This window comes from Pomacea canaliculata, linkage group LG7 (assembly GCF_003073045.1).
Source record: "Pomacea canaliculata isolate SZHN2017 linkage group LG7, ASM307304v1, whole genome shotgun sequence".
Lineage (NCBI taxonomy): Eukaryota > Metazoa > Mollusca > Gastropoda > Architaenioglossa > Ampullariidae > Pomacea > Pomacea canaliculata.
In genome coordinates, this window is record NC_037596.1 from 19073135 (window position 1) to 19096170 (window position 23036).

Sequence of the window (23036 nt, forward strand, 5' to 3'; positions counted from 1 at the left end):
TCATTGTGTTTGTCTGTCTGCTTGTTTGCGGCTTTGTGATTTCCTCTACAGACTTGTATTGTCCCGGTGACTGCCATCCTCCAACTGTCATAACTGTCGTCTCTGCTTTGTTACCATGGACATCCTAGCTGTCTGTGGACGGTTCTGTGGACAAAACTAATCTGAGTATGAGCTGATGTGTTGTTATCACAGACTCATAACGACTTTGTGTATCAGAACTAACAGCTGTTGAACTCTTCCTCCTGAACATCGTCATAGGAAAAGATGCTACACGGCTACATCAGTTGAAAACATTAGTTCTATTGCAACACATAAATAGAAAGCTGTCTTCTGTATAGGTCTACAGATAATAAGGAGGTAGACCTGTCGGCCATTTAATTTCTATCGATAAACGCATTAAGATCATCATCCACTGCCTCGTCGATAATGTCATCAGCATTCATCTGCTGTGCTATTCCTCGTAGACTCAAGCTTGTTGTTATATCTACGAGCAAGAGAGGCTACTCTCAAATCCATCAAAGATACCAGTCTTTATACGTCTTTACTAAATGAAGAGAGAAGAGTTTCAGAAACTGTATTAATTTTAAGTTTATTCAGTCATGTGTCACAGACAAAGTTATACTTTCAACACAATACATACACATCTTCATGTCATAAAGAGAAAACACACTCTACAACCTCAAAAATAAATGATAAATGACAAGCTCAATAAAGTGAAAGTTTGTACATGTAGCATGGCATTTTACATGTCTGTCGGTCTGTCTGTCGTTCACTCGATCTATGAATGTCTATCTAATCGTCTCTCTTCTCCAGTCATTCTAAAGTGCTTGATATTCTTGGCTTTGTTTGTGTTCCATCGTTTGGCAGAAGAGTTGTCATCTCATTTTGTATGGCGGTCTTGTGGTGAGAGACATGATGTGTGAAGGCATGTATACTAATCCGTCAGTAGCAAATGGTTCTGGTACAGAGTTCTTCAAGTCACATTCCTTTCAAAGGCCACACAGACATTTTCTTACAACGACCTGATAGAAACTCCATTTTACACAGAAATTATGGCTGCTTTTCTGTAAGACGGATTTGCAATCATGAAACTGAAAGCTGCAGACAACCGTTTTTCAATAATTTTTAATCAATCATTAGAAGACAAAGAAATGTTTTATGTATGACAAAGACAGCATCTGGTTATGAATAAAAATAAAAATAGGAATAATATGCTGTAGCAGAAATGTAACACAATACATCATCATATCGACAGAAGTCTGTGTGTCTACTTTGCTCTTAAAGCTAGACACAAACTTCATTTAATTTTGTTTAGATGGCAACATGTTAGAGATGCGATTCTAAATAGTTCTTAAAAGTATAACTATAATCACGAGTCGTGGAAGAAGGAATTGCTTTTTCGTCTTAGTCACGAGACTTATGATACGTACATCAAAGACATGCTTGAGAGACAGAAGGAAGAAGAATGGGGTGGGGTTGATGTTTCTGTCAGTAACCGAGACTATCACGGAGATCAGCCAGCCCTGTAAACACATGCCACATGCAGAGAAAGAACTGCGTGCGTGAGACGAGATCTGAACCCAGGACAATCAGTCGTCACTGCATTGGTGACAGGCGCTAACCGCTGTGCCACCGCACCGCTAGGAGAGAAAAAGGACGACGACAAGAGAGATGGAAGAGAACGGGATTGGTCAACTTCTCCATCTACTTTCTTATCTGAAATAACGAAGTATTTCATCCGCGAAGGATTCATAGAGCTTGGAAGTAGTATTTCTGTCAGTGTAGACGGCTTTGCAGCTGGTGATGAACGATGGCTCGCCTTCATCAAAACTGACTAGTGACGTCACGTTGAGGCTGGATGCAGCTGGAGCCAATGGGTAGATTTCACCTTCAACTCGCAGGCGATCGCTTGAGAAACTTACTTTGTCGTTCAGAAAACTGCAGTCGACAATAATAGGAAGGAAGAATCAAGCATAGATCATCATCATCGTCATCATCATCATCATCACCAACAACTAAAGATTTAGAGATAAAAACAACTTAACGTTTAGCAAATACTAACCTTTAATTAACTAATTTATTTATTATTGTTTTTTTCTTGTTTCATCATTTTTTGCACTGGATAGTTTCTATCACCATTTACGTTAATAGAGCCATAGGCGCTGACACAAAATAGGCAGTGAAGAGGAGACGAGGAGAGAAAACTATTCACATAAAATCACATCACATCGCAGCACACAGGAAATGACGTAGCTGACCTGTTGATGTAGGCCAGCACCTGGCGTGACCCATTCCTGACGACGGTGACCTCCAGGCTGACGAGCTGAAGAACGAGGGTTGGATCTACCCGGCACACGAATGTTTCATATCTTTGGAAATCACCTGTGTTTCTCTCAACAGTCGCCACTGCACCCGGGACTGAAAACAAGCCAAAGTGACTTCACTCGCATGCGGATTGATTTTCTGCCCAACGGACTACTTTCATTTCAATTTGGGTCCGATTTGCAGGAAAAATGGCGGCTAACCAGTCACGATTTACAAGTGTTTTTCCTTCTGGTCCTTGATCTTCTGGATTTCTCGATTTCTTGCTTGTTATGCTGATGTACTCAAGTTCAAAAGACCAGAGAAGTGAAGACTAAATTTTCACGTGTTGTATTACACTTTTAATTTAGTAACATATTTGTAATTACACAATATTTTATGTGAGACTAATTGAGGGGATCATTCTACTCACAGCAGGCTGGCAGTCTGGCCTCACTCACCACGGTCTTCACAATGTTCTCACCTGGCGGCAGGTAGACTGCTTTACAGCGGTAAACACCTTCAGGTGTAAACAACAGTCAGAACAGAGCATGTAGTACACGTGAGGTTTCATAAATTACTCAAGAATCAAACCTCATTATTATGGTTTGACACAGTAACATAACTCTTTGTTTAGCTTACCGACTGGCGTAGCTATTCAGTCCCTTAAGTTAAAATAGGACAGACACCAATTTTCTTTGGTTTCGAATCGGTCGAAATTCAGGTGATGGAACAGACAAAAGATGTTTTCTAATATATCAGGGCTTCTGCTTACGCAAAAAATTGTGTACAGTACGCATTAAAAGTTCGGAGGACCCCTTCAATTTTCGTCAATGGGGTCCCATTCAAATTTGGGCGAAGAACAGGGACCCCTTAAAAATATGAAGGGGTCCCTGGGACCCCAAAGAATTTAGCCTTAGCAGAAGCCCTGTATATGTATGCGATTTGCTAGTTTGTCTGCTATGAATTGTGTCAAATCAGCACAACAGAGGATCTTCCCCAAGAAACAATAACTGCTATTACTTTTCTGGTGTTGTTTCATGTTGACGATAGGAACTCATTTTCGCTGGTATTCCAGATCCCCCGTCAGAAACTTTAGAGAATGCAGAACTATTATTCCAAAGTTATCTTTAGTACATTCACGAAATCACTTGCCATTCTCTACCTACACAGGTGCAATGGTTGACCATCGTGCTATAAATCAGGCCGCTTCTTTGTCTCTTAGAAATATTTTCTGTGGCTCCTCAGTGTTAATAAATGCATGGGTTGATCAGAAGACATGCGTTTGAGCCTGAAACTGTTTTTTTTTGTTTGTTTGTTTGTTTGGTTGGTTTTTTTCCCCTTTGTATGGTTTGTATTTGATTGTATGATCTGAGTATTTCACCAATTCCGAAAAAGCTTAGAAAGTCCTTAAATAAATGTATCGACCAATCGGATGAGAAACGTGTTTCAGTGTCCTTTTTCTTCTTTCTTTATTTTTGCACATTTCACTGTATTCAGGAAACTTTTGAATTTATTGTTCATCATCATCATCATCATCATCCATCATCCATCATCAATCATCCATCATCAATCATCATCATCAGTATTATTATCATCAGCATTATTATTACCAGTGTCTTCGCAGGTTTTGACGGAAAAATAAACCGTCAAAGGTGAACTGTAAGAGGCGACTCCTTTTTCTGCCAAGTCTGGGTTCAGTACAGGTTTTAGGTTTGACGAAAACCTGCAGAATACAAACAAAAAACGTAAAGAAAGAGAAAAAAAACTGCTTGCATGCAGCACACAAAGGCAAAAGGTCACAGGTAGTCATTAACACGCAAATCGAGTTAAGTCGTCGTCGTCGTCGTCGTCGTTGTTGTTGTTGTTGTTGTTGTTGTTGTTGTTGTTGTTGTTGTTACCACTTCACAACTGAGCCAGTAGCTCTTAATGAATATGCAGGGCGCACACCCCCAGACAGACAGACAGACAGACAGACACAGTGACCTGCATAAGTAGACATACAAAGGTCAGCCTAACTCACCTGTCAAAGTAAGCTATTTGGCGCCGGCCTGAAGACAGCAATGGCTTGTCCGGTAGAAGACTTAGTTCCACAGTCAGAAGTGTATCATACGACTGTTGATGACACCCCACCACAAAGCCGAGTGGTCGGTTTGGGTAGCTACTGAAGGTTACTTCGAGCTTGGTATTGTCTGAAACATTCGCATTCTGTAATGCATGAACACAGTTGAAAACAAACACAACATAACATTTCACGAGCTGTTCACAACATAGGACCTGTAGACAAGAGCTAGTATAGACAGCTCACCACAAGGACTTGATGCCACCAGTTCCGCACGAGCAAGCTGGGAGTCTGACGAGTTGAAGTGTGAGTATGTGAGGACACAAGCAAAGTCTCCAGCAGCCGCGTCCTCACAGCTTTCAGCAGCAATGTCCACCACGAGCTGCGATTCTTCGGGATGAGTCTGGCTTACTTTTCCTGAGACTTTTGTCATGTTTCCGAAGGAATTGAGCCCCTTGGTTGCTAGTCCACCATTTTCGCTAGTATTGGCGTAAACTATTTGTCTCTCTCGCCAGAAGATTTCCATGAACGAGATGGATCTGACAGTTTCATTGCCTGTTACCTGACACGTGATGAGAGAGTGAGTGGGGTTGGGGAAGTCTGGTGTCACTTGTGTCAGTTGAATGACGTTGTCTGTAGACATACAGTTTAATAATAATAATAATAATAATAATAATAATAATAATAATAATAATAATAATAATAATAATAATAATAATAATAATAATACCGTATAGCACATTTAACACTACATTCAATGACCCTCACTACTACTTGCACACAAAGCATGTCGGAACAGTTCAGTATCAAAGGTAGACATTACAAGACTAAAGCAAGGAGAGTTTGAAGTAGCCAGTGGAGCCGGAAGAAAGAAATGAAGTAGTCGTAGTGCGCGCGACTACAAGACTCCACGTGTAACACAAGTTCTGACGTCGGCAGACACGTGAGGCTGGAAGGTCACATGACTGTCAGCTCCGGTCCTCACACAGGAGGGCCCAGCTTCTGTACCTACTCGAGGGCTTTCCTGCCGCACTTGCCACAAAGGCGAACGCAGTTACTAGTAGACGATAAATGTGTCTGATAAGTCTGCTCACCATCCTTCTGTTCATACCTGCTCAGTCTCTCTCATTCTCTTTCCTGCACGCATACCAACACACACACGCATCAGAGTACCCAAGCAAACCCACCGAAGGCAGCCCTGTAAACAGGTGTCACATTGAGATATAGGTATAGCCGAGATACGAACCTACGTCACTCGAGTCTAACGTTGTGGTTTCACATACTTGTATGTTGCAATTGTGTGTTTACATGATTGGAAAATTCCACATCAATATGTTTACCTTCAGTAGTTTGCGTGTCTGCTGCCACTGAAACAAAGGAATATTTTCCTAATTATACAATGTCAGCCAGTTAATATTGAAAAGGTCTCCGTTATACTGCAGGATGCATGTATAGGTTTCATATTATTACTGTAGGGTACATGTGGAGGTTCATAACTTTCTAAAATCATCATTGTATCTCCTCTTTATCCTTTCAGAAAAAAAAACGTATTGCCTCTGAATAATTGACATTGTTTACCTTCAGTGGTTTGTCTCTGAGCTGCCACTGAAACAAAGAAATGTATTCTTCATTATACCATGTTAGGCAGTGAATATTGAGAAAGTCTCTGTTCACTATAGGATACATGTATATATCATGTTATTTCTGTAGGGTACATGTGGAGGTCCATACCCTATCTAAACACATCTCTGAACTTTATACTTTCAGAAGCAAAACTGTTTTGTCTCTGGATAATTAACGCTGTTTACCTTCAGTAGTTTGTCTCTGAGCTGCCACTGAAACAAAGAAATATAAAAAAGAAATACATGTATATTCTTACTTATACAATGTCAGGCAGTCAATGTTGAGAAAGTCTTCATGACTGTCCAAAAATATGAAGTGATGCTTTTGTCTCAATCAAGTTGTGTACCCTGTTTGTTATACTATGGGATACATGTATAAGTATCATACTATTACTGTAGGGTACATGTGGACAGGCCCGTTCTTAGCCCCCGCGGGGCCCGAGGCAAAGGTCATGTGCGGGGCCCTCACGCCACGATCACACGGTTTTAGTTGGGATCTAAAGTCACTTTTTTCCTCAGGGATATCTCGTCTTTTATCATTGACAGCACGCTGTATACACATTACAACATAAGCCTACGATTAATTTATTTGTAACGTTCGTCAATAGGTTACAATCAAAAGCGCGGGGCCCCTTGAAGCGCGGGGCCCTAGGCAGATGCCTCGTCCGCCTGCCCCTAAGCACGGCCCTGCATGTGGAAGTCCATACCTATCTAAAATCATCATCGTCTCTGCACACTTAATGCTTTCAGAAGCAAAACCTTATTGCCTCTGAATAATTAAGAATGTTTACATTCAGTAGTTTGTCTGTGAGTAATATATTCTTAATTATACAATGTAAGGCAATTAAGAAGAATTGAGAAGTCTGACGCACTTACGTAACTTCTGTAACCAGTGTAGTGTCTTAATTTGTAACTGTAACCCTGTGTGTAAATGAACCAATACATAAGGGAGAAAACACGGGACCTTTAGGATACGTTCCTCTTTCGATTACTTCCCTTCACAGGCTGAAAAAAATCAACCAATCAGGTATTTTCTCGTCTTAAAAACGCGGTTTGTTTACTACAGCGCCATGTTGACATTCCTTGCTGGCTACGCAGTTTGACGTGGATTTGTACTCAAACAAAAAATTGAAGGGAAACAGTAAGTAATATTTAAATTCTAATGTATATTCTAATAAAATATCATCTTGTTTGGTATTAATGTTTGTATATATTATGTAAAAATATTTTTCTTAATTTCTGACGTTTGACATTAGGTCAGATTTCTGAAATCTGCCCCATACAGTTAATATCTTTGATGTGAGCTTACTAAAGAAATCAGAGCCTATAATTCTTGAAATAAACACCACGCAAATGTTTTTAAAATGCTCTTTTAAATGGTGTATCACATATAGTTGTCTTTTTTGTAGTTTAACAGGTATATTTTTTTTAAACACCGGTGAAAATTTGCTTCGCAGGCACTCAGTGCTCCGTAGTGAATGAGACTGCCATCAAGTATGTCAGTAAATTAATCGTAGAAATCACAATTATCAAATCAATAGCTTAACAGACAAAAGACATTCTTCTAGTAAAACAACAAAATATGTTTACCAGAGAGACACACAAAGAGAAGCAGGCACGGAGACCACGTAGCCATTCTGCTGTTCTTCATTCTCTCGCAGTCAGCCAGTCTAGTCAAGACTCAAAGTTGATACCTTCACTTCACACTCACCCACGTGATAACAATTATCATCGCTCCTTATCTGTGTCACGTCTCCCTCGTCTTCCTTTATCGTGTACATTGATTTTTTTAGTTATTGAGTTTAGCAAGTGGTGTCTGACAGAAGAGATGGCTTGTATATTGAAGATCATTCTCTTAAGAAGAGCATCTTAAAGCTGTAAGAATGTATATCTACTTCACATGAAATCAGGTAGACTAGGTGGCCCTGGAAAGACCAGATTACTGTTTATTTTGTATGTGTGCATCCGTGCAGGTTTGTGTTTAAATTTCATTAATATGTATTTCCATAGTCCTCATTATACTACAATTTTCAACAATAGTTTATTAATCTATGCTTTTACAGAGAGTCACTAAATAATTATGGAAATTAGTGTAGCACAAAAATCAAAACATTTTCATTTAAGGAACTTTTCCAGACATTCCACCTCTTTCTTTACTCAATAGCATTCAATCATGAAAAAAATCAAGAGGAGCATGTTTCTCTAATCAGATTTCTATCAATCATTAAGCATTCATTAAATAACATTGTTGGAAAAAAATGACGTGTTAACTTAAAGGCTTTTTTTTCTCAAATATCTCAAATGGATCGCTTGCAAAACTCGCCAATAAAATAAAAAGCGGAAAGGATATTGAAAAATAAGGATTGAAAAACCTATTTAACAAAGGTGGATTTCTTCTCGAACATAGGAGGGATATCCGTTTTATCATCATTGAGTTTAAGTTTGTCATCATCCAGTATTTGACTTTATTAATCCAGACTTCTATAGTGCAGGTAGGTAGCAGAGTGAGACAGCCAGAGGAGTGGAGCAGTACAGCTGCATATCATCAGTACACGATTATGAGAAACCTTGTGAGACTGGATGCAAGCTGAAAGTGGCTTCTCATACAGAATAAACAGAAGTGGACCAAGTACTGAGCCTTGAGGGATGTCACAAGAAAGTGGAGCAGAATGAGATGTTTCACCATCAACAAACACTGTCTGCATCCTATCGGTTGAACCCCGCTAGTGCAGGTCCAGAAATCCCCTACAGCAGCGGTTCTCAAAACGTGTTTACAAGGGGGGCGCGAAGATGGTCAGTTTCTTATACCGGTATTAGTGAAATTAGCTTACATTGCTGGCTAAGGGGGGCGCATGGACGTACCTTTGTTCGTCAGGGAGGTGTCACTAGAAAAAGGTTGAGAACCGCTGCCCTGTAAGGTGTGTAGTCTATGAAGGAACAGAGAGTGGTCCATGGTGTCAAATGTAGCAGACAGGTCCAGTAGAGAAGGCAGAAATATCACCACTGTCAAGGGCAGATAATATGTGGATGGTCACTTTAATTAAAGTTTCAGTTCTGTGAAAAGGTCTATATGCTGACTGAGCATGGGGGACTGATGCTTGTAAGTAGGCCCAAAGCTGTGTCGGAATTACTTTCTCTATGATCTTGGAGAGAAAAGACATTTCCTTCCATTTCTAAGGGATAATAGCCCTTGAATGAATAAACGATCCGAATGTGAATCTGATGTCGCCCAGCACTTGGTGTGTCCTAAAGACACTGACCTCCACACTCAGCATCTCCAAGACGAGGCTCCTGTTTACACGGGACACGAACTTGTTCTTCCCCGTGCTCTCTTTCTCGGCTCTTGCAACAGAAACTTAAAAAGTTGCAAAATGTGAAAATGCAAATATATTCCTTTCAAAGGGAGATCAAACGACAACAAAAATTAGTAAATAAAATATGATTATATCCCTTAGGAGGTATGCTTCTATACTCTCCCCCCCACCAACTTTAAATCATGTATCGTCAGTGAGATGATACACAGCCTTACAACAGCAGAGACCTAGAACTAAAATAACTAAAACTACCTATGTGGACTAGTCGACCTCATAAAACAGTTCCCCTGTAAGAAGGCACAGTGTGTTGTACAGAAATAAACAAGTAAAACACAGCATGACAATAAGCAACATTTCGTGACTGTCTCAGTCAACCGACAGATTTGTCAGAATACTTTGTTTGGAGAAAACGGATCTTGGATTTGTTTTTGTCTCTTTTTCCTGGCTCACCAAGTCTACCTAACCATTCAGATGCTCCTCTACTTCACTATCTTCCTCAGTGCGACACTGGCTCCAGTTCATATTGTGCAAATGTCTGTTTCCTCACCCTCATCCTCGATGTCTTCAACAGAGAACTGTTCATCGTTTGGATGTGCACAGCTGACTTAGACTGACATTTTTCTTCAAGTTGTCGTCTGTTGGAGAAAAAAGCCTACAGTTAAATGATGTTGGTGATTACTGTTTCTTGATTTGCATTGTGTGTAGGGGTGGGTAGGGTGGAGGGTGTCGAAATATTTGCTTGAATCTACAGTAACAGCTTGTACATTGACACGATTGTGTTTATTTTGCAGCAATAACAGATTTGACAACACAGATTTACTACATCTATCCTCTTTTCAGAGTATAATTAAACAGTCATGTAAGGTTGTGTAGCACAGTGGATTCAAATAAGGCCTTTGACACCCGACTACGCTTGACTTGACAGTCTAAAGCAACTTTAAATGAGTATAAACATTGAGTGAAATATGCTTCTTTAAAGAATTTCAAATAAACCGTTGAGCATACATTTGAAGAAAAACACTATGGAAAAGAAATGTGTCTTACCTGTGTTGACATCTTGACTTAAAGACCATAACTTTTCAAATTTCTTAAAATAAATGCAACGCTTCAAACTGTTCACGTGAGAACACGAATCGCCATTGAACAGAGGGACTAGGCAGGACAATACCTGCACACAGAACTCAGATCGAGTATTCCGGTCAGTAATCTTTTATTTTGAAATCAGTCAACGCACGCACGAAGAGTGCATAGTAGAATAAAGGTTAATTTTCTTGACGACTCATTGCCCAAACACGAATACCGGAATTGGTTTCAGTTTTTGTGATATCTGGCAGCCCAGAGAGCATAAACAACATACTCACGTGCACACAGTATGGTCGGTGTTTCCCACGATCCATTTCTGCAGGAAATCTTACTGATACCTTTGACATATTTATCGGATTTAAATTGACAGGTGTAAACTGCCACGTCACCGTGACTCCAGCCACTGTAAGTCACATTTGTCCGCAACAGAGATGGAGGTGGCCCGTCACAGTCTAAATAAAAAAAAGGAAAAGAAATTATTTTTAAACACTTTTATTTGAAGAGTTTTAAAGAAGATCAAATACTGTTTTCCCTCCAGTCTCCGGACTTACTTTAATGACTTAGAAAAGGAAAGTGTGAGGGGCCACGGAGAGTTTCAAGCTACAACAGTACCACCTAATACTTTAATATTTTAAGCGAAATGCAGACCTAAGGACCTAAGGAACAAAGTAATCTTACTCTTTATAGTACATTTTAAATAAAAGTTTGTTTTTAACAGTTTTATTTTACTTTATCACTTACGTCCTTTGAATTGTGTTATCTATTTGTTTGTTGTACTTTATGACCATATCCTTCTTACAAGCCGAATTACGGGATAAACTACAGTTTACTGTTTACTAGTCATAGAGCAGCACTTACCCACCTCCCTTAATTAAACCTATAAGTAATCATATAAAATTAAATTTTATGACGACTTGAGGACTGCTGGGAATAATTTTATATTGAACTGACTCTGTAACTGATGAACTGGCGACAGTTTCAGACCTCTAAGACTATTGGAAGTGAGGAAAATACATACATAGTGAGTTAAACATAAGTTTACAGATAGTTTTAAAATTAATCAATGTACCAAAGCATGTTGTAGGCATCCGCTGAGAAAAAAAAACACATTTCTCTATTAAAATAAACACGTAAATATAAGCAATTAACAAAAGGAAATTTCAGAATATTGCAGTTAATAATAGAAATAAATTAGCTGCATCCCTATCTTTCTGAAAACATAGGGATCAAACTAATTTATTTTTAAAGAAGACATCTGATGATTCGAATAATACTTTTAATTATTTCGATTTTAAAGTATTAACTAGTTTTATATGGTGGGTTGAACTGGTGTGCTGTTGTCTCCCCTACCACGAACATCGTCACAGCGAGGTACGTCACAGTCGTCCCACTTGGTGTAGGTGTTGGTGGTGTAGCACCAGGTACTCGGGTAGTCGTCGCGAAAGATGCGACAGTAGCTGCCGGCAGCGGCCTTGCTGCCATCTACAAAGTAAAAGTAGTCTTGCTTGTAAATCTCGTCTTTGGTGTGCGGACTGTCACGTGTCCAAGCGTTGCAGTCGAATCCCATCTTGGTCTTATTTAGTGAGCCCTTGTAGACAGGTCCCCATTTCCAGTGAGTATACCAGCAAGTTGTAGCTACGACACAGATAAACACACACACACAAATCAAACAGTCAACAAGTTGTCTGAGCAGTTCAATTAACGAAAAGGTATGTGAAAATAAGAGAAAAATTAATGAGTTAACCGAGGAAAGTGAGCGATATAATGACGAAAATGATCAGATGCAAATTGTTTCTATGCGAAGAACTAATAGACTGTTCGGCATCCAAGAAAGTGTCGAGGAGAACTATACTGAATGTAGCTCTAAAGTGATCTTTCTTATAAACAAATTCTGCGCTGGAAAATCATGGTGTGGTGTGGACATTGAGCAGACCTATCGTCTTGGAAACAAGTAGACTGGCGACAGCCGCCCCAAGCCCGTGATTGAGCAATTCCATCGATGGGCCGACATCATACAATAAGACCATTAGACACAAACTTTGAACTTTATACAACTTTAAACCAAGTCTACAGTTTCAACTGTATTTTCATTAGAAAAAAACAAAAACTCTGAAATATTCCTTACTCATATTTAGTATGGGAATCCAATACTTCAAGACACATATATATATACCTAAACACCATGGAATTGGACGAATTCTTTCCTTTCTTAGCGCAAGACGATGAATGATAACTTTTCCTTTACCACTGTCCACAAGACCCACGACTCGAATTTTGGCAAGTTCATTATGGGATCCAACGATCATACTCTTCGTTAATTGTTTCGTTTAACACTTTAAAAGCTTTAATAGATATAATATTTTTCGTTCTAAGCGTCGCGGTTAATTTGTTTTCTGTACTTTTTACAGTCTCACATGAATATCTGAAACAATACATTGAAATATGCACCTGAGTCGCCTGGCGGGAATGAGAGAGAGAAGAGGATTCTGTGTATATACCAATCGACCTTCTGTAAATTTGTCAGTCGGTGCGATATTGATGAGACTGGTATTGAATCTCACCGACAACTTTCTCTTTGCTGTTTTCAAATTATTGTAGCCATGTAAGGCTTTTAACACCTTGTATAACTTTCAGACGCGCGGAGTGAAAGTCGCATGCCTGGATAATTAGTGTTAAATAGAGAAAGTTTATTATAAATTCGGTTGACAGGTTTTTACCCCGGCTGCTGCTTTTTACGCTGTGCCACAGACCAGACCGTAACATCAACATCCTAGCATAACCTTCGACCTTGTGCATTCAAGGAAGCATCATCAGCTTGGTCACATGACCACTAGGGAAACCCCAGCGAGGGTGAATTATTGTTTTCTTACAAAGAATTATAAGTGTTCGGTGACATCTTGTTTAGACCATGCTCAGAACAGTTTGTGATGTCACACCACTACAGTAAGAGGATCTGGACTCCGATTTCACATTTGAGTAATTTGACACTTGCTTGCATGTGGGCCATCTCCGGGTAGTACGCTTTACTTCCCCCTTTACCTCCTCCATAGTGCCAAATCATCTTAGGGTAAAAGCATATTCCCACTAAATCAACCAACCAGCCAATCGCTCCTGTACGCTTGTCTTCTCGTTCCTGTCATAGTTTCTGGTGGACTTTATAAGCACAACGAACATACTCACGTGCACATACAATGGTCGGCTCTTCCCACGTTCCATATTCGCACTTCATGGCAGTTTTACCCAGGATGAACACATCAGATTTATATTTACAGGTGTAAGTTGCTACATCACCATGTTTCCATCCACTGTACGTCACATTTGTCCGCGGGTACGGTAAAGGCGGACCCTCACAATCTGAAATGTTAGCCTTAAATTAATCCCTTTACGTTAAGGACGTTCTCAAGTCTCTGATATTATGTTTCTTTTATTTCATTGGATTTAAAAATATAGATACACACATATCTACACAATGAATCCTCACATTTCGTGAGACTTAACGATTGCTAACAAGTCCAACAAATCTCTCAATAAAAACTTTGGTACAGGCACAGCTCTTAGGTTAAGGTCGACTTATCTAGGTAAAACGCGATGCTGCCTCTGTAAGATGTAGCAAACTAACGAAAAAAAAAAGAATTGTCATTAATTTAAAAGGGTATTTTTAAAGCACAATTTCTTGTGCATTGTGGTTGGCATCAAAATGTTTTTAATTGTATATCTTACCGAGAACATCGTCACAGCGAGGTACGTCACATTCGTCCCACTTGGTGTAGGTGTTGGTGGTGTAGCACCAGGCGCTCGGTTCTTCGTCGGCGAAGGTGCGACAGTAGCTGCCAGCAGCGGACTTGCTGCCATCTACAGTGTAAATGTTGTCATCTTTGTACATCGCGCCTTTGATGTGCGGAATGTCACTTGTCCAAGCGTTGCAGTCGAATCCCATCTTGGTCCTATTTAGTGAGCCCTTGTAGACAGGTCCCCATCTCCAGTGAGTATACCAGCAAGTTGTAGCTAGGAGAAGAGGAACAAGCAAAACAAACAGTCAACAATCTGCTGGCTGTGAGACTTTGTCCGACAGTTCTTGACTTGTGTCTCCTTACCTGAAGAGTAACATGTATCCGGTGCTTTTAAAGTGCTTGTAGGTAAGAACTGAGCTGATCTATTTATCATTATCTTTAAGCCTGTAGAAACCTTTGAAATTTGATCATTTATTGACATCACTCATAGCAAGAGATAAGTCATCAGTATTTAAAACATAGATGGGGTCGTTTGAAGATATGAAAATATGTAGTCTGAAGTTCACGCGAGGTTATAAATGTATTCATCTGAATACCATTGTCATGAGCTTATACAGTAAGTGCTGAAGCATCCTCCGTGAAGCACAAAAAATAATGAGTAACCCAATAACAGACGAGTGCACTTGAACGTTCACACATCACTCATTGTATAGCAATATTTTTTGGTTCATCTTGTTTCAAACCGTTGCCGCGCAATTTAAAAATCCATATAGAAACCGTGGAATGATTTCCTTAGAAGTCTCTCCCATGACCCTTGACACAGTCTGGGTCTGTAGGATGCACACCTTTCAGTGCTGAGACTTGTGTTCTGATGTTGGTATAAGCTTTGTCTCTGACATACATGCTTCATCTTCTATTTCTACTTTACACGGGTACATGTCACCTCTCGAGGAGGCCACATTATTTCTGTATTGTAGCTTATGTTGGCGTGTGAGCAAAGATTTAATGACAATAAAGATTATTCACTACACACAAATATTTGGTCTTATGACTTTATAATAATATTAATAACAATAATAGGATTTGCATAGCGCCTATTTGACACGTGGGCTCTGTTTGCAGAGACGGAAATGAGAATCCAGGCATTCGAGAACGTGCCAGAGGAGGCTCCTCCGGATGTCATAGAGAGAACATAAAAGCAATGGTCTTGTACTATACAAGATATACAAGAGATTGCTGCTACACTCTTATGACACCAAAACCCTCTACTTGTAACAGTCAAACCACGCAAGCTGGTCTCTTTTGGGCTTCTGACCTAGCAGGACATTGCTTCGAAGACTATTCTTCAAGGTATTGCAGTGGTCAGAGGAAGAACTTTCTTACCATCGTCAAAGACTGGAGGGTAAGTAAAGGTGACAATGATTGTCACAGAAGTCGAAATAAACATCAGCTGTGATAAATTTCTTTCCTAGCTGCTGTCTCAGTTCCTGCCAACCAGAAAGCACAAAACGCAAACTCACGTGCACATAAAATAGTCGGCTTTTCCCAGACTCCATCTTTGCAGAAGACAGTAGTGGAACCCTTGACGTACACGTCAGATGTAACATTACAGGTGTAAATTGCCACGTCACCGTGTTTCCATCCACTGTACGTCATTCGTGTCCGCAACTGTTGTCGAGGTGGACCTTTGCAGTCTGAAAAATGAGCTTTAACTTCAATGTCGTGTATGCTCAAGAAGTCGCTCAAGTTTCTAATTTTACATCTTTTTCATTTTGGTTCAATAAATAATCTATTTTATTTATATATGAGGCAACATGCCCTTACAGAGAAATTTCGTGAAATTTAAAATTTACATGTCAAACTGAAAGAGAACTAAGAGAATTTTCTCGGTATAAGATTAGGTAAAGTAAACCTTCTTTTTAGGTTCAGATAGACTCTTTTTCATTGATATGTGATAATATTTTTATTCAAATGTAGAGCACTAAAGAAGCCTTATTTAGTAAGTTACTCCGCTCAATGATTTCCTCATTATTTTCTTTTTCTTTGAAGGAAAAGTTAACGGAGCATTCTTCACTCTAGGGATGAACTTGTATGGTATACTAAACGTTTGATCCTTTATTGTCAGTTTTTTTTTTCATTTACTAACCACTCACTTGTCAACAACTTTATATGTTCAAGTAGTGATGTAGATGCTAGTGCACTTGTTCTAATGTTTAGTCTATGTAACGTTACTCAATGAAATGAAGATATTGACAATCAAATTACATATGATATTCTGGAAAAATAATTTACGATTACAATTAGGAGAGTCCCAGAGAGTCGTCTTACCCTGATCCAATGCTGGCTCTCGGTGGCCCTAGTTCTAAGGATTAAATTATTTTGCATTGAGAGAAAGTTCAAAGTGTGTTTTTAATTTAGTATCGTACCATGAACGGCGTCACAGCGAGGTACGTCACAGTCGTCCCGCTGAGTCTGGTTGCTGGTGGTGTAACACCAGGCACTCGGGTGGTCGTCGGCGAAGACGCGACAGTAGCTGCCGGCGGCCATCTTGCTGCCATCGACAGTGTAGACGTTGTCGTCCTTGTATTTGTCTTCTTTGTTGTGCGGACTGTCACTGGACCACGCACTGCAGTTCAAACCCCTTTGTGTTTTATTGTGTGAACCTTTGTACACAGGTCCCCATCTCCAGTGATGATACCAGCACGTGGTGGCTACGACAACAGGAAGACAGGAGGCAAACAGTCAACACGTTGTCCAAGCAATGTGCTCGTTGCCAATTGTAGTTAAGTCGTAAAAGAAGTTGCTTCATTAATTGATGAACAAAAGGATTTTACTCTAATTTCGGTTTGAAATGTTGGTAGATGGGCTCAACTAGCTGTAGTGTTTTACTTACTATATAGCGTGTAGAGTGGCATGGTATTATTTATGTCTCTTAAAAATCAAGTTGAATGACTTACGTGTAAAGGAGTGACAGGCTAAACAGTTTGTGTGATACAATTTTATAAAGCTTAAGTTGGAGAAAAAGAAATGATTTTGAGCAGTGCATCGTCTAATGCTTCAAAATAGAATAACCAACAATCTTTAGATAAAATCCTCTTACTTCAGGTTGCTAACAGCCAGCTTACAGACTCTTATCAAGATTTAGTGGTCAGGCTGGTTTAATCAGCTGCCTTTACCCAATACTCAGACGACCGCTAACAGCACAGAGGCTGGTTTAAGAGATAACCAATGAAGAGATAAAACAAAATAAACAGTTCTAAAAATGTTTTCACTTGTGGTTTTTAAAACGTAACGCACTTTATTCCACCGAAATAAAACTTACCATTTTGTACAAAGCTTTTGCTAAGCCTAATAGCTGTTCTACAGGTAGACTGATCCATGCCTACCTGTGCTAAACATTTGCAAGTGTTTCTATTTCTAGTTGCCTGTGGATAACAATGTTGGAGCATAATTACAGAAAATAAATCCACGTTAAGGCAAGACATTTAGCTTTAATAACTGACTCAAGCTGATGGTCATAGACTGGATTTTGCGCAAAACCACCCAAGACAACAACGTCAGTATCCAGTGAACCTTCACCAAACAGCTAGTGGATCTGGATTTTGCAGATGACATTAGTCGTCTATGTCATCGGCAGCAACATTCACAAACTAAGCTGAGTAAGCTAGCAGAGGAAGTAGAGAGCATTCTGGAAACAGACCGCTTCACGTATCTGGGGAGCATTGTCAACAAGGACGGTGGAGCAGACAATGACATCAAAAGCCGCATCAACAAGGCCAGGCATGCTTTCAACAGCCTACTGCCATTCTGGAACTCCCGAGCATTGTCCTTCCCCAGTAAGACCTTCATCTTCAACACCAATGTGAAGGCAGTGCTACTGTATGGCTCTAAAACCTGGAGAGTGACAAACACCATCAACAACAAGCTCCAGACCTTTACCAAGCGATGCCTCCGCCATATTCTGGGATTAAGATGGCCTGAAAAGATCTCCAACAGCAGCCTGTGGACAAGAACCAACCAGAATACTGCTAGCCAAGACATCATAAAGCACAAATGGGGGTGGATAGGACACACCCTGCGCAAACCAGCTGACACCATTGCCAAGCAGACACTCGACTGGAACCCTCTGGAGAAGAGGAGAATTGGGAGACCAAAGCAGACTTGGAAAAGAATAGCAGAGAGCGAGACAAAGTACATCGGAACCAACGGGGTCTAAAGCGGTCCGCTGGCGGTGTTTTCTGTTTTCTTTCCTGTCAGTTCCTAGTAGCCTTAAAAGCACAAACACACTCACGTGCACACAGTATAGTCGGCGTTTCCCACTCTCCATCTTTGCAGACGACAGTAGTTGTACCCTTGACGTACACGTCGGATGAAACATTACAGGTGTAATTTGCTACGTCACCGTGTTTCCACCCACTGTACGTCACATGTGTCCGCCACAGTGGTCGAGGTGGACCGTCACAGTCTGAAAAATAGCCTTATATTCAACACCGTGTACGTGCAGCAATGCTGTGGCCGTCGCACAGGTTTCATTCTGCTTAAATACATCATCTGTTACAGTGTTTATATAATCTGTACATATGGCAGTAAGTCCTCAAAGGGACATTTCGCGACATTTAACAATTGCTAATATTTCAAAACAAGTGTACTTTAGGAAAATCTTCTGTGTATAAGCTAAAGTACAGACACATCTAAGTTAGGTCCACTTGTCTCAGTAACATGTGATGCTATCTTTACGCCGATATCGGGAGCTGAAGAAGTGATATTTGATGAGTTACTCTGTTCAATAGTTCAGTTATTATTATTATCATCATCGTCGTCGTTGTTGTTGTTATTTATTTTCTAAGCATTAATTTGTTTTTAGTTGAGACTGTGTTTTTATTTTAGTATCGTACCATGAGCGACGTCACAGCGAGGTACGTCACAGTCGTCCCGCTGAGTCTGGTTGCTGGTGGTGTAACACCAGGCACTCGGGTGGTCGTCGGCGAAGACGCGACAGTAGCTGCCGGCGGCCATCTTGCTGCCATCTACAGTGTAGACGTTGTCGTCCTTGTATTTGTCTTCTTTGTTGTGCGGACTGTCACTGGACCACGCACTGCAGTCCAAACCCTTTTGTGTTTTATTGTGTGAACCTTTGTACACAGGTCCCCATCTCCAGTGATGATACCAGCACGTGGTGGCTACGACAGACAGAATGACACCAGACAGTCATCAAGATGTGTAAACAATGTCCTCGCCTTCAGACATATTACTGAGTTGTTGTCACCTCTGATAAATGAAATACATTATGGGCGTCTTTAAAATACTGTGTGCTAGCACTTGCTGTGATGTTTAGAATGACTACTGAGCCTTATAGCTTAATGGCTTCCTGGGTAAAAAAAAGTAATTAATAGTTTATGTGATAGAAATCTCGAAATAAACAAAAAATTAGAAAAAAACGGACAAGACTGTAAGGAGTGCATGGTCTAATCCCTTCACTATATAAGTGAATAGTAACCAACGACCTTCCAAGAGTCTGTTATTTTTTTAAATTAAAAAGAAATAGTTTTAGTTGCCAGGTTGCTAAAAAGCGCCTTATAGACATTTTTGACATGTGCCATTTATTTGGACTAATCTGTACACATACTCATATATACTCAACCTGTAATGACAATTTTCAGTGTTCATTTTTATATTTATAGATGGGTTACAGTGTCTGAACATAACATAAAATTGAAATCCTCAGTGATGGAAGGCAATTAGATATAATCACTGAAACAAGATGATGTTGAGCTTTAATTTGTGATTGTTTCCTGGAACTATCGAAATTGTGATTTGACTACTTTCTTGCTGCTTAATCTCGCTTACTGAATTTATGTTTTTCTATGCTACAAAGCTTGATAAAGTTGTTGCTTTTATCTGAAACAGTTTATTTTTCATGACTAAGGGGTTCATATCTGCTTAAATTTTCTCCCCTTTTCTTTTTAGCAAGCCTGCTGAGGAAGCTCGCATTATCACTTGAAAAACTTCCCAATTTTGTTTTCGATATTTTATTTGACATGTTTGTAATGTTTCATAAAAACAATGAGTATACATGACTTCTTCCAAAGTATTTTTTTTTAATTTATAATATTTTCGTTCCTGTCAGTTCATGGTAGTGTTCAAGGTTTAAGCAGTCTTCTCACGTGCACACAGTATGGTCGGAGTTTCCCACTCTCCATCTTTGCAGACGACCGTAGTTGTACCCTTGACGTACACGTCAGTTGTTAATTTACAGGTGTAAATTGCCACGTCACCGTGTTTCCACCCACTAAACGTCACATTTGTCCGCCACTGAGGTTGAGGTGGACCGTCACAGTCTGAAAAATAACTTCTTTGTGATAATAATAAGTGTGAACACCAAAGTTTCAGCGAACAAACAGTTGGACCAAAACAATTGCGAAAATAAGTTTCATAGGCTCCTTCTTGTGAAACAAATTTTGTTTATAACTATATATATATGTGTGTGACTTAGAGTAGGATCGGTAGGATTGTGTACTAAACCTGATGCTATGGCTATGCATAGTCACAACAGCCTGGGTTCCTTTTTAGAGGACAGGGAAAACTAATGTCCAACATGAAAGTGCAGTTTTATAAGCATAAATAATTTATGAATTGTTTCCCACCATGATATTTTAAAGGCGAAAAAAAATAGTCTGCCATCATTGATCATTGAAGTCTAACTCGCAAGAAAATGTTCTGTTGCTTGAAATGCTTACCACCTTGAGTAGTCCGACGATGGTGGCTTGTGGCTGTTGGTTCAGTCTGTGTCATGCTGACTTTCGGATTAGAAGTAGATATTTCCGTCGTAAACATCGAAAGCAGGGAGCTGTCTGAGCTGGAACAATGTGCGGGACAATGAAAGTCAAAGTCAAAAACGAGGCTGCCTGAGTCCTTGCTTAGGCTTTTTCAATGTCTTCTAGAAATTGCACAAATGTTAGTGAATAAATTCATTAAGTTATAAAGGATATTTATTTATGTGTTGATAGCCACATTGTGTATTTGTGTTAATAGTAAGTAATTGTTAGAGATAAATTGTAAGAATACCTCATAGTTTCGTTTTTGCAGGAGTACGATTTGCTCGCTCGCTCTCTCTCGCACGCGCTCTCTCTTCCTCCCTCTTTCTTTGTCATTAAACATCTTCTAAATTTATGTTGCTGTAGACATATTGTTCTGATGTACAGTATTTTTGTTTAAAATATATAACACGGGTAATGAATCACATAATGGAAAAAAGTGTCTTGAGGTGTTTTCAAACTATTTGTTTTCTTAGTCGTATTTTTGTTGTTCTTGCTGTTGTTATTATTAAAACACTACACTGTTTACGTACCTTTGTGTGTGGACGACCACAGACAAGCTGATGGGACTCAGAGCAAGAAACCATAGCAACCATTTCTGACCCATTTGACTTCTGATATCTGTCGTTACCTACAAAGAATATTCTTCTTATACAGCTGGTCATTTTTGTTGAAATAAGTTAGAATAATTGTAGGTAGGACTTGGGATGAACGATCAATTGCTATTTTGAAATTAGCCGCCATTTCAAAGCTACAAATCACAAGTCAGGTTTATTAAGCTGTAGAAAGAACTAAAAGATTGAGAACTGTGGTCTAGCATACATTCAGGGTAAGAATAAAAATAAAACTATCTTTCTAACAAAGCTACTTCATCTTCGCGTTCTTGGAAAATGATGAGATATTAACAGCTAGAAAATACTGAGCTATGAACAGTTACAAAATGCCGGTGAAACTTTCGTGCTCGATTGAAATGAAAGCCAAAGTGAGTGGCTCCTAGCAACCCATGCACGATGCATCATTTTGCAACTTTGACCACAACAAGCCAGATTAGCGCAAAGAACAATATTTATAACACGGCTGTGTTCAAATACACTTTAAGTTTAACTCAGAGGTTGAATATTACTACTATTTCTATGGAGGTTGTTATAGTAGATTCGTAAAACAATCAGTAACCATTTGTTTTCTAATATTTTCTAATATTTATTCTCTTGTATCCGAGCTAGACAACTGTGCTCCTCGTCTGAAGGTCGTCTCCTTACCCTTCCTGTCACCAGAACAACAACATATGGCCACATCCACAATGGAACTCTTACCCTTTCCATACCCGCCACCTACCTACTATTGACTCCTTTACACGTGCACTGAACACACACCTCTTCTGTAACCATGACTCCTAACAACCTTTCCCATAATGCTCGTCCTTTGTCACACTCTTTCCCCCTTTCCCCCTTATTGCTTGTCTTCATCAGCAGAATCACGATACTCTCAGTCCTTGTTACTTGCATCCTCCTTGCGTCTTGTGTATTTGTCCTTAATTTTCATTCGTCCTGTTGTTTATCCCTCCGCCCTTCATTTCTTGTTTATTTATTGTTTTGTCTCTCGTCTGTTGTCCATGTCGCGTTTTTGTTCTTAAGCGCTGAGAGCTAGTGTGAGAATGTGCTTTACAAATCTTACGGTTTTTATCGTCGTCATCATCGTCATCCTCGTCATCGCAATTTAGTATAAATAGCAGCATGGTCAGGAGAAAGAAATCACTGAATTTTCAGTAATGTCTCGTCACGCCAGTAGAGTCTGAAATATTACAGATAGGAAACATCTAAAACGTTTTATCCTGATGCCAAATACAAATTACTTTTTCTTTAACAGAATGTCAGGTATGTAAAAATTCACAAGCAGGAGGCAGAAGACTCAGATACAAATTTTGACAGCAGTCATAAATATTAGAAACATAATAAAGCTGAACAAATTAACGAAAGTTCTTTCAACATCCACTCATGCAAATTAAAAGTTCTCACCAAAACCCTGACTGGTGTGTAGTTTTAGAAAGGATTCAATGTGACTTTCTCTATGAACTCTGTGTGTGACTTCACCAAAATATTTCTCCAGTT

The 23036-nt window shown here is 39.6% G+C and overlaps 1 protein-coding gene across 2 annotated transcripts; it reads right to left on the reverse strand.

Moving 5' to 3' along the window:
• Positions 1 to 1106: 1106 nt before the first annotated feature.
• On the reverse strand, positions 1107 to 23036 carry LOC112568120. Of its 2 annotated transcripts, none has more exons than XM_025245225.1 (21): positions 22944 to 23036; positions 21462 to 21559; positions 20851 to 20969; positions 20278 to 20451; positions 19009 to 19293; positions 18405 to 18578; positions 16540 to 16824; positions 15634 to 15807; positions 14103 to 14387; positions 13563 to 13736; positions 11733 to 12017; positions 10661 to 10834; positions 6172 to 6198; positions 5942 to 5968; positions 5704 to 5730; positions 4610 to 4996; positions 4325 to 4493; positions 3915 to 4027; positions 2735 to 2821; positions 2259 to 2418; positions 1107 to 1938 (listed from the first exon to the last, which is right to left on the reverse strand). In XM_025245225.1, the coding sequence occupies exons 2-21, from the start codon at positions 21533 to 21535 to the stop codon at positions 1713 to 1715; spliced, it is 3426 nt and encodes a 1141-aa protein (XP_025101010.1). In that variant the 5' UTR covers positions 21536 to 21559; positions 22944 to 23036; the 3' UTR covers positions 1107 to 1712. The 2 variants fall into 2 exon arrangements, with proteins under 2 accessions (XP_025101010.1, XP_025101009.1); XM_025245224.1 differs by lacking the exon at positions 22944 to 23036 and adding an exon at positions 22603 to 22719.